The 12911-nt window shown below is 43.8% G+C and overlaps 1 protein-coding gene across 1 annotated transcript; it reads right to left on the bottom strand.

Moving 5' to 3' along the window:
- Positions 1-4622: 4622 nt before the first annotated feature.
- On the bottom strand, positions 4623-5429 carry LOC110321262 (small cysteine and glycine repeat-containing protein 2-like). The gene has a single exon (XM_021197448.1). It carries the CDS (start codon positions 5367-5369, stop codon positions 4983-4985), a length of 387 nt encoding a protein of 128 aa, XP_021053107.1. The 5' UTR covers positions 5370-5429; the 3' UTR covers positions 4623-4982.
- Between the last annotated feature and the right edge of the window lie 7482 nt (positions 5430-12911).

The raw sequence follows: 12911 nt of genomic DNA, 5'->3' as shown, positions 1-12911 counted from the left end.
ACACACACACACACACACACACACAATCACATGCACACTTGCACACACACATGCACACCCTCACACACATAGTTCACACCCATTCACACTCAGTCATACACACACACACACACACACACACACACACACAAATCAAAAACACTGATTACTGAAATGCTGATAATACCATTTTTTTCTATTTCTATCTATTGAAGACTTTTACCATTGGCCTGGAAGACAGATGACAGACTTTGTTTTCTTTTGGTGTGTGTTCTGTTTTTATTTTCTGTAACTTCAACTATGATGTGTACTTAAAATTTTGACATTGCTCCTCTGGCTTCCCTAGCGTTCTAACTACACATGAGTTTTTAAAATCCGCTCAGCAGGAATGTTAGGGTCCAGGAATGTTAGGGTCGGATGTGCTGTGTTGGGGAGGCTGCTTGTCCTATAACCGCTGCTCAAAATCCTTTTGTTTTGTTTTGGTTTTTTTTTGCTTTGTTTTATTGTTTTCCAGATTTATTGTTTGCTGGCCAGAGAAGATCACAAGAATGGCTTTAAATCATCACTGGTTCAGCCAGTCTTCAGGGAGATCCCGAGTCACCTCTGTTCGCTCTAATATTATCAGAATGCTGAATTTGCCATCTTAGCACACTCCGCTGCCATTTAAAATCACACAGTGTATGAAGCTTGGTCTCAAATTTCTGATGCTGAAGGTTTTGCCCCAGACTACAGGTGGGAACAGACCTCTCTGGAAGTCTCCCCAGCAACATTTCCCTGCAGCCACACCTCGGGGAGGCCTTCTGTGGCGATTTCCCCTGCTCCTCCTTCTCACTACAGAGGATCCCCCTTTCTCCACTTCTTCACCTCTGGTCACACTTATTGGCTCTGTGTCCATCTGTCTCTGGTCACGGTGTGAGTTTCCTGAAAAGTCTGAAATCCCATTGCTAGTTCTCAGAGAAAATTGAAAAATATTACACTAAGATGAGATCATAAAGGTTCAGATACTGTGACTGAATAGGGCTGATCATACGCTGAGGAAAGAACGTGTGAGCACAGAGAGAACATGAGGCTTGTGCAATGTTAGCTGACCCACACTGCACTCAGGAGACCGCGTCACAGTCTTTTTTTTTTTTTAAATTTTACTTATTATTATAAATAAGTACACTGTAGCTGTCTTCAGACATACCAGAAGAAGGCATCAGATCTCATTATGGGTGGTTGTGAGCCACCATGTGGTTATTGGGATTTGAACTCAGGACTTTAGGAAGAGGAGTCAGTGCTCTTACCTGCTAAGCTATCTCGTAAGCCCCACCTCCACAGACTTTAGCCTAAATGTCCCCTCACATCAGCTCTGCCTACACCATGGGTTCACTGGCAGCGAGTGTGACAGGGAGAGCAAGACGATGCCAAGGCTGTAAGAAATAGGAAGCCAAAGATTTTGTGCCATGAGCCATGATGATTACTCCTGCTTGTAAACTTGACCAGATGTAGACTCAGCTAAATATTCTAGCCCCAGTCCTGACCCTTCCTTGGGCATTGGGGATTAGGACTTCAGCAGACAAGTCAGAGGGAGCACATTTACAAATCCCAGGGACTTTATATATGTGCTGTCCTTCATTCAGGTCTCTTTGTTGGTGCCACACACTCACTCAGACTTTGCTTGTGTATATTATCCCACCTCACCCCCTGGAAGTCATAATAGATTTGTGCTCATCTTATTTTCCACAGCAAATGGTTACCTACTGAGCAGAAAGAATTATGTTGTGATGTTCCTGTACCAACGTCATGCCTGAAAAAAGATATCCATCAAATGTCAGTGCTACTCTGTCTTATACATTTTGAGCATCCCTGCTGGGTAGTCAAGTTAGGTACCTTAATATAATAAAGTTATTTCTGGTCACAAGCTCCTTTTCCTGTCCACCCCTGGATGAGACCTAGTATGACTTAGGGACACCAAAGAAATTGCTGCCAACTTTTGTTGTAAGCTTCACTAGGGCAGCCAGAAGAGCCCCTCAGTCCTCCCTCATTCTGCTCCTCACATGAGTGGCTGACTTCTCTTCCTTGTGGCTCACTATCTTCTCGGCACGCATGGAGTCATCTCTCTGGGACCTAAGAGTATAATAAGCTTGGCTTCCCTGAGCTTTTGTTCTGCCTCCTTGATCTAACCATCTCTGAGATCTGGTTTGACCAAGCCAGCTCAGTCAGCCAACAGGTTCTCCAGCACTGGAGTGAGGATTAAAAATAAAATAAAATAAAATAAAATAAAATAAAATAAAATAAAATAAAATAAAATAAAATAAAATAAAGAAAAAGAAAAAAGACAATCAGACAACACTGTAGCACGACCCCAGCCAGTTCTGAGGCTGAGGCTGGTTTATTTTTTTTCCCAATCTGCTTTTATACCATTTTAATTACATGCAAGTAATAAGGTCAAGCAGCACAATAAACACAAATAATCAAGGAACAAGCAAGGCAATAAAGTCCCGTGATCACTGTTTCTAGGGGCTTATCAGGATGACCAAGATTTCTAAGCCTACTTCCCTGTCCTAGTCCAAACTCACATTCTTGCCTGAATCCTACATCTTTGTTCTAGCCTAAAGTTATATTCCTGCCTGAGCTTGCTTCCTTGTCATGGCCCAATTTCAGATTCCTGCCTGAAGCCCATTTCTTGTCCTTGGCCAATGCCAGATTCCTGCCAAGTGGCCCCAAAAGCTCTCCACACTGGTTTTAGAATAAAATCATCCATGTTTTCTTCAGAAATCTATGCTAACACTTAGTACTGAAAATCCACCAACCCTGCACAGTCCAGCTCTTCTACTTCCATAGGCTGTGAGCAAACTCATTTCCAGGAAATGGGACAAGAAAAGCAAACATCTAGAAGGAAGTGGGTTTTAAGTTCTAGAAAAGAATGTGTGAGCCCCAGATTTTTTCTGATCAGCGTTGCCGTGCAAAAGACTGGCTCAAAGGTCCTAAGTGGGAAATGGAAGCCTCGGAGGAGTCAGATGAATGTACCTCAACTCTCTCTCTCTTCTCTCTCTTCTCTCTTCTCTCTTCTCTCTTCTCTCTTCTCTCTTCTCTCTCTCTCTCTCTCTCTCTCTCTCTCTCTCTCTCTCTCTCTCTCTCTTTCCTCCCTGTTGGAAGACAGCAGGTTCCATGAGAAGAGACAATTCCAAGACTAGAAAAGAGGATGATTCAAACAGGGAGTCCAAGAATGAATCCTGCAGGCGGACAGTAACTAAAGGGTGCTGGCTAATCTGAGGCCATCCAGGATCCTGTAGATGAATGGAGAAGACACCAGAGACAGACACAGGTGATACCCAAACCATACTGTCAGCTTCCTGTCAGGAGACTCACCCACGCCATCAACACCACCCTGACAGCCCCGGGAAATGGCAGCTCGCTTTCCATGGGCAGCTCTTGAGCCTTGGGGCAGGGGGTCATCGGGTTCACTGAACTCTTCTTCCCTTTGCTTCTCTGTTCATTCCATGGGCCATATCTTCCATGTGAGCTTCTGCTCTGCCCTAGCTTCTGCTTAGGATTACAGGGAGGCCCTCTAAGTAGACCTTGAGAGGTTGTAAGAATGTTCTCCTGGGACATATACTGAAGGAGCCAGGCTTACCTTGGTTCAGCCTGACCACCTAGTGCTTGTTGGGACCTCCAACCAACTCTGTCCATTCTCAGTCTGTTGTTATATGAACTGCCAAAGAGCTGGAGGCTGGAGTCTACAGAGATGGGGTGGGGCCTGAGGGGAGGCTAAATAAGAAGGTATTTGAGGGACATATTGCCTTGTGCATGTGGACACCCTCTGTGTGTGATTTGAGGTTCTTGATTCTACTGTTAACTTCACATCATAACTGACACTGGCTTGTGGTTTGGAGTGGCAGCTAGGAGTTTCATGGTACCCAAGCTATTTATAGCCCAACCTCATCATCCAGACCTTGGATAGATGAGTTAGATGATAGAGAGACTTCATTAAGTGTGCTAGTCCAGGAGAAGTGTGTAATGGACTACTGAGATCATGGGCACAAAAGGCAACAAGACCCAAAGAGTTCTTGGGGTGATCTCAACAATGAGGCCATGAACAGTAAGATCAACATGCCCTAGGACTCTAGGAGTAGGCAGAAGACAGTATTCAAAGCTGAGGATCCTCAAAATCAGTCAGGCTTTACACATGCACATTTGGAAGGTGATCTAATCCTTGGACGTCAAGTGAAAAGGTTTATGGTTCCTTCTCATAGATAACATTGATGTGCCAAGACTGAGAAAGTGCCCCTCCCCCATGTCCCTCCCTTCTCAAATCCACAAAGGGCCAATTATTTAGTCACCTTAGTCTACTGCAAACCATTTATCTCACCTTGTAGTCTCTGCCACCCTTTTTCAAATAGATTGGCCTTATCTGTTGAGATAAAACTTTTTTTTTTTTTTTTTTTTTTTGGTTTTTCGAGACAGGATTTCTCTGTGTAGCCCTGGCCATCCTGGAACTCACTTTGTAGGCCAGGCTGGCCTCAAACTCAGAAATCCACCTGTCTCTGCCTCCCGAGTGCGCCACCACACCCGGCCAAGATAAAACTTTTGTGTCTAGGAAAGTTTAAAGAAATGAAAGATGGGGGAGAAAAAAAAGATGACTCTTTGAGATTGGTTTAGTATAATTTATTAAGGCAGGAGTTGCTTTGTGTACATAGAGAAGTTTTGCAGAGGTAAAAACAGAGCATTAAAATGGGCAATTTAAGAAGGGACATCATTAACTATTTTGACTGTATTCCATCACAATTGTGATTAGAATGTGGCGATTTAAGGAGAAGGCTACATATTTGTTTATTTCTATAATTGTTACAAAGTGTGGGATTTCTACAGGCTGCTGACAGACTCAGGTCACAGTTGTAGCCTACAGACAAATGGAAACAGATAGCCTGAAACAACTCACCTATAGCAATTACCTGCAGGAGAAGTCAAGAGATGGGGGGAGGAGGTATGCAGGAGAGATCCAGAGGGACGTGGTAAGCCTAGCAGCAGCACTTCTTGCAGCCACACTTCTGCTGGCAGCAGCACTTCTGCTGACAACAGCCCTTCCCACAGCCACAGCCGCAGCCACAGGAGCCACAGCCACAGGAATTGCAGCAGCTACGGCGGCAACAGCAGACTACCACAGGCTTGCAGCAGCCACAGCAGCCACCACAGCAGCCACAGCCACCGCAGCCACAACCACCACAGCCGCCACAGCCACAGCCACCGCAGCCACCGCAGCCACAGCCACCACAGCCACAGCCACAGCCACCGCAGCCACAGCCACCACAGCCACAGCCACAGCCACAGCTGCCACAGCCACAGCCACCGCAGCCACTACAGCCACCGCAGCCACAGCCGCCACAACCTCCACAGCCACAGCCCATGTTGTCAATAGAGAGAACTTAGGTACGGTGAGGAGAGAGACTCAGGAGAGGAGAGGGAGATGTGATGCTCCTCCTGCAGGGGGAGTCCCTTAAGTACCCACTCTGGAGAGGAAGTGAACTTGGCATTAGTCCCACTTCCTCAGCAGGAACGTCAGGTGGACCCTTGTGTACTTCCTTCAAGGATCCTTCTGACTTAAAAGAATTTGCTATGTTTAGCTTTTATTTTCTTTTTTAGAGCCATCATTAATATAAATCAGTAAACAGCCATTGCTTCTCCTCTCTCTCTCCTGTGCTCTCCCTCCAACTCCAGAAACTCTTATTGTTGTAAAATCGGGGTTGGAACCAGGCTTCCCCCAGATGTTTTTTTCTCCCCTGACACAGCTGTACAGGGTGCCATGCAGACACCAGTCAATGATCTGGGATCTTTCTATCCATCAGCTAGGACATATTCTAACTTGAAAGGGGGGAAATGATTGTGTACAATGTGACAGCATCCCACTCGGCTGGGTCCTTGCGGTATTGCTTACTCCTGTGATGTGAAAATGGATTCCAGGGGCTTCTGCTACCCTCAGCCTGTGCCACAGGAAGGCAACCCTGAAGGCATGATTCTTTCTACCAGTTTCCTGGCAGGAGCTGAGAGCTGTTAGGAGAAGACTGGCTTCCATGTGGCTAGGATGAACGTCTCAAACCCATACCCACAGTGACACACTTCTTCTAACAAGGCCATATCTCCAAATAATGCCACTCCCCAGGTCAAGCATATACAAACCACCACACTGGGCTTTCTTGGAGCAAAGTTTTATTCTGAGAGAAGTCTTAAAGATGAGTGCTATGTCTTAGATGTATTAGCTCACCTCTGTAATAACCACATTCAGGAGAAACCTAACACAGAAGGATCAGCATGGGTTCTAGGCCCACCTAAAGCATAAAGTAATTTATCAGCCTGGGTTGGCGAATACATCCTTATCTCAGATTTTAAAGCAACAGCTGCCTGTGGAGTCTCTGCCATGCTGCTGCCCACATTTCTGGGTCCTGGTTCAGAGAAGTGTAATCTTTTCTTTGCTTTCCTTCTTTTCGTTTCTTTTTCTTTCCTTCTGGGACTTTACAAAGTTCATGCAATCCCTGGTGCCTGGAGCTTCCCAGTTTACCTGAAACGCGCTCACCTTGCTGTATGGTGCTTCTCTGTCATGTGCTACTTGCAGATCTCCAAACCTAACTCAGAAATGAGGCTTTCTCTCCTATCTCCAGCTCCTTCCTCCTCACAGCTGCAGAGGTTCACAGCTTACCTGTCTTGTTTTTCTTGGAAATGCTAATAAAATTGTCCTTGAGCTAAAAAAAAGAAACACAGAGGAGGAGGAGGAAGAAGAGGAGGAAGGAGGAGGAGGGAGGAGGGGTAAAGATATCTGTGTGAAGTGACTATAAAAAACTACTTTCCAAATCACAAAGGTAGCAAGGTGGGTTAATCCCACTACCATGGTAGAGCCCCACCTACTTTTGTCTGATTTTAGTCACTATGTGTTGTAAATGGGTCCCTGTATATAACAACCAGATCACTTCTGATTGGTGCTGTTTCACTTGTATTTGAGGATATAATAATTTCCTTTGATTCTTTTTTAAAAATATTTATTTTATGTATATAAGTACACTGTAGCTGTACAGATGGTTGTGAGCCTTCATGTGGTTGTTGGGAATCGAATTTTAGGACCTCTGCTCGCTCTGGTCAACTCTGCTTGCTCAGTCCCTGTTTGTTCTGGCCCAAAGATTTATTTATTGCTATAAATAAGTACACTGTAGCTGTCTTCAGACACACCAGAAGAGGGCATCAGATCTCATTACAGATGGTTGTGAGCCACCATGTGGTTGCTGGGAATTGAACTCAGGACCTTTGGAAGAGCAGTTAGTGCTCTTACTTACCCGCTGAGCCATCTCACTGACCCTCTTTTGACTCTGATAGATTTTTACCCTTATTTCAGGGTAAAGACAGCATGGTTAAAGTGCATGTGTAACTGCATCAAGAGTCACAAGATGAATGGGCACTCCACCCACACCTTCTCCTGCTGTGCATCTCTTCCCAACGCTAAACTCCAGAGTTTGTCTATTTTCATTTTAGAAAGCCACACAGACATCTACTTTAATGTTCCCTAATAATTTCCCATTGTAAAAACTTGAGGGAAGGCCGGGCGTGGTGGTGCATGCCTTTAATCCCAGCACTCGGGAGGCTGAGGCAGGTGGCTTTCTGAGTTCAAGGCCAGCCTGGTCTACAGAGTGAGTTCCAAGACAGCCAGGGCTAGACAAAGAAACCCTGTCTCAAAAAAACAAAAAAACAAACAAACAAAAAAACCAAAACAACAACAAAAAAAACAAAAAACAAAATTGAGGGAAGTGTTCAATGTAATCGATAGGTCTTGAGTCATCTCCCATAGAAGGAAATGGCTCTGTGGTACACTGTATGACGAATCTGAATCCATAGGCTTTTGGTCTGGCAAGAATTATGTATAAAGATAACCCAGTAAGAAAAGCTGAAAGAAGAACCACACCACAAACAACCTACAGATGGATGTTGCTAACAGGATGGGGGATAAGCCAGTTTTGAGCTTTTATGGGCAAAAGGACAAAATCATGATGAGGACTGTCAGACCTTCCATGTCAGTGCTATTGGAGACAGGGAAGGGTGAGAGGTAGACAGCCCCTACCATCTGACTACTCAGTCGGCTTGGAGGGACCACAAAGCCCACTCCTAGAAATACAGGGACAACAGGAAGGTGCAAATCCTTGAGTACCATGTCGAAGAAGCATCAGAAGTTTCTTTCTTTTTTTTTTTTTTAGGTTTTATTTATTTATTATATATAAGCACACTGTAGCTGTCTTCAGATCTCATTACATTACAGGTGGTTGTGACCTACCATGTGGTTGCTGGGATTTGTACTCAGGACCTCCGGAAGAGCAGTCAGTGCTCTTAACTGCTGAGCCATCTCACCAGCCCCCACATCTGAAGTTTCTAAGTCAGTGATAACTGGTGTTTCAGAAAGACAGTTGAGGAGAGCCAGGATGTGGGATGTGAAATACAAAATAAGAACTGGGTTTGTTTGTTTGTTGTTTGTTTGAAGGAAGGGGTCATGTTTTGGCCTGATGGAATACAGGCCTCAGTTGGCCAATGTGTTCCTCAAAAGTTGATAGATTCAGTTGTCTATGTGCTACATGCCTCCTCTCGCCTTCCTCAAAGCCTTCCTGCCCTATGAATCACCATTCTGGGAGTCTGCAGAGGGGTCTGAATGTCTGCAAACACAGCACTCTCTACTGCTCTGTGCTTTACCACTCTGTTCCTTTATGTCTCTACGCTGGCTGCTCTTGACACTTTTTAAGTAGGAGAGGGGGCAGAAGCACCAGATAGAGGACAGCTCCTGGAGGTCCCATGCCAGCTATCTGTAGTCCCGGAGCCCACCTCAGTCATCAGCCACCATACTGTGTTGTGTCTGCTGCCATTTGTTAACACTTCTGGCCATGTCTGTGTCAATGTCACACGACCCTGACATCACTCTACTGACATGGAAACACTATCTGTCCTCTCCCTGGAAATATGTCACTGCCCCAAAATTATTGTCTCTGTCTCAAAATACTACCTTAGAATTTATTTTCTTTTATTGGCTTGTTTGTTTTGGGTCTTTATATGCATTAGACACAAGTCTACAATAGGATACAAGTGTAGGTTCCAACCTGATAGCATAGTCTACACTATTTATAATACGTATTCACAAGAGCAAGTACATTGCTCAAAATATCTCTAAGAAATGGGACATTCTCATAAACATCAGTGTTTAGCTCCTTTCCCTGAAAGGGACTTCATTAATTTTAGCTTCATTTGTATGAGGAGGTCCCTTAGTCTCTAATTTTTTTTTAAGTATGTGTGCACATGTGGGTGGTATGTTTTGAGTGCTAGCAAGCTTGTGCCATAGTACACATGTGGAGGCGTCTTAGACAGTGTTCTATTACTGTGAAGAGACAGTGACCATGGCGACTCTTATGAAGGAAAATATTCCACTGGGAATGTCTCACAGTTTTGGAGGTTTAGTCCATTATGTCATGGTGGGAAGCACGGTGGTGTGTAGGCAGACATGGTGCTGGAGAAGGAACTGAGAGGCCTATATCTTCACTTGGAGACAGCAGAAGACTGTGTACACAATAGGCAGAGCTTGAGCAGATGTAACCTCAAAATGCACCCCGACAGTGACACACTTTCCGCAACAAGGCCACACCTACTCCAACAAGGCCATATTTCCGAATAGTGTTACTCCCTCAATCACACAAGTCTACGGGGGCCATTCCTACGAGTTGGTTCTCACCTTGCATCTTGACGAAGCAGTCTCTCTTGCCTCTGCTGCTGTGGAGTATATACTACAGGCTAGCTAGCACACAGGTTTCCAGAAAGTTCTCCTACCTCTGCTCCCCATCTCAGTGGAGGAGTACTGGGGTTATAGATGTATGCTAAAGCATTTGGGGTTTTACACGGGTTTCAGGGATCAAACTCATGTCCACAGGCTTCCAACCTGGGTTATATTGCTGGTGCAGTTAGCTCTTTTACCCACTGAACCATCTACCTTGTCAAGGTCCCCTAGTCTTGATCCCAAGAAATCCTGACACAACCACTTTGCTATGTCTCTAAATCTAGTCAGACACTGGAGAATTCCCAGACTAGCAGAGCTTAGCCTTAATGTGGGCCAGTCCCTCCCTTAAATGGTCATGGAGGAAGGGATAACATTTGTGGCTCACTGATCCCTCTTCCAATTTTAATAAGTGAATCAACTTTACACTTCCTGCCCTGTACATGTTACTTTTTGTACCAATCTCCCATACAATTAGTTGGAAATGTGCATTTCTATGAGTTGTATACATGTTCCAAATATATTTGTGAAAAGTCAAGTTGAAAAAAGTGTAGAGAACTTTATCAACTGGTTCTCCTCCTCCAAGTCTTCTTTGTTAATTGCAAGTATCTGGATAGTGGTGAAGCTGCCATTCAGAGGTTCTGCTTTTGATTAGACTCACAAGGAAATGGAATTACATTTTCTTTTATCCTCAATCAGTAAGTCTGTGTTTTTTCTGTGTTTTAGACGTGAATGGCTGAAAGAGCTCGTTCATTTAAAAAAAAACAAAACAAAACAGGACTCTGCTGCTGTCTTTCCGATGGGAAAGAACAGAGGTCCTGTGTGCTAATATGATACCCAGAGGGGGAAAAGGAGCGGAAAAAGACAGGTTTCAATGAACGTGACATGAGGGTGTGTGTTAGAGCCATTTCACAGGGCTGAAGGGTGACAGGAAGCTAATAAAAGACAGACAGAAACTATAGATGCAGTATACTGAAGGCTACCCAGAGATCTGAAACTTTGATGCTTAATCCTAATAATAATGCCTTCCCTCACAGGACAGTGTGGGTGTCCCTATAATTATTCAGAGTATGAAACCAGACTACCACATAAATCACACTTAAAAAGAACTTTGATTCTATTAATTTTATTTTGCTTTGGTTTTTTTTTTGTTTTTGTTTTTGTTTTTGTTTGATTTTTAGTCAGGGTCTCATATAGCCCAGAAGACTGGCCTCAAACTCAATTTATAGCTGAGAAGATGTTCAACTTATTCCCCTATCTCCTGAGTGTTGGGATACAAGTGTGAACCACTGTGCCTGGGTTTTAATGCATCTCTGAGGATCAAACTCAAGGCTTCATGAATGCTAAGCAAGTACTCTACCAAACGAATTATGTCTCCAGCTCTAAATCTTTATCCAAAATTATATCTAAAAACATCATTAGACTATGACCAGAGCTTATTCAAATGTGTCGGCACTCAGATTTATCTACCTGTGAGCAGTCAACTCATCTTGGTATGGCCACAGACCAAAATCTCAACCTCTAATCAGACAATCCATAAAACCAAGGTCACTGGATGCCATTTGTTATCTAAACATGCAACCTATTTGTTAGTAATACAAATATCTATATAAATCATGGCTCAAATGCATCAGCATGCCATCGAAAGGTAGTCAGGTGTTGCTACTCAGAATACATAAGGGATGCTATTTGGGGCACCTACCAATTAACTTCCATGCTTACAGTTCTATTTTGAAAAATAAGACACTTGGGAAGCACCAAAGCCAATCAAAACGATTTGTCAAAACCTCATTCTGTGCAAGATAGTACAGATGGTGCAAGAAATGTACATTCAAGTACTCTAAACTGATAAGAAAAAAAAGAAAGAAAAGAAAAGAAATAGAGAAAAAGAAGGAAGGAAAGACATGAAGTCTAATAAGGTAGCAGATTCCTCAAAGTGATGGCTGGTGAAGTTATTGATGACTATTAAGACTTAAGGTGACAAATTCCCTCCAATTATGTAATAAGAGGGGAGAGTCTTTCCAGAGTCGCTGTGCAGCCCTGGCTGGCCTAAGGCTCACAGAGATCTGCCTGTCTCTGTCTTTCAAATGCTGGTATTTAAAACTGTGTGCCCACTGCACTTGGCCCTGTAAGGCTTTTTGAAGAAGAGCTGTGACGGCATCTTAAGAGGAAAACTGGGCAGGAGGAAGTGGAAAGGAACTAGTAGGGGTCAAGGCTGTCTGACAAAGTCTGAGATTGTCCGGCATGAATTGGCCTTCCCCCTCCAGACAGCTGTGCCTCAAGCTCCCTAGACCTTAATTCTCTGACAGAAATGATAATAGCTGATTCAAAGAATCACTGTAAAATGCACAGGAAATAACACTTCTAAGACACCCATAGCAGGGCTGGGGAGACCATGTCTTAGCTAGAGTTACTATTGCTGTGACAAAACACCATGACCAAAAAAGCATGTTGGGGAGGAAATGGTTTATTCCGCTTATACTTCCATATTGCCATTCATCACCAAAGGATGTCAGTATGTGAGCTCAAGCAGGCAGGGACGGAGGCAGGAGTTGATGCAGAGGCTATGGAGGGATGCTGCTTTCTGGCTTGCCTGCCATGGCTTGCTCAGCCTGTTTATATAACCCAGAACTACTAGTCCAGGGGTGACACCACCCACAATGGGCTGGGCCCTCCCCCACTGATCACTAAATTTGAAAATACCTTACAGCTGGATCTCATGAAGGCATTTCCTCAACGAATGCTCCTTTCTCTCTAATGACTCTAGCTTTTGTCAAGTTGACACACAAAACCAGCAAGTATAACCACTTAACATAGATATTGTGAGTATCTCCAAGTAGATCTCAGAAAAAAAAAATTGCCTACAGCATCAAGTTTTATCCAATAAAGCGAGCAGACAGTCAAGCTGGAAACAAAAGCCAAGACTAGTTATAATGTTTAGGCTATTGAATTTTTGATGCTTCTTCTGAAAGTAAATTCATCATGATAAGAATGCTGTATATCTGACACAACCTATGGATAAACTAAGACAAGAACTCAAAAACGGGACCAGCTAGGCAGCTATGGGTATGGAATTTCATACCCATCCACAACTCTCAAGCACAGTAAGTCTTTTCTTGTTTGTTTGTTTTTTTTGTTTGTTTTTTGTTTTTTTTTTTTTTTT

Source organism: Mus pahari, chromosome 5 (assembly GCF_900095145.1).
Source record: "Mus pahari chromosome 5, PAHARI_EIJ_v1.1, whole genome shotgun sequence".
NCBI classification, from domain to species: Eukaryota; Metazoa; Chordata; class Mammalia; order Rodentia; family Muridae; genus Mus; species Mus pahari.
The sequence above is the reverse complement of the archived record's forward strand: the minus strand, read 5'-3'. Positions and strand labels throughout refer to the sequence as shown.

Excerpts from the sequence above, each read along its gene's own strand:
- LOC110321262 (XM_021197448.1), bottom strand. The coding sequence starts at position 5,369 with ATGGGCTGTGGCTGTGGAGGTTGTGGCGGCTGTGGCTGCGGTGGCTGT.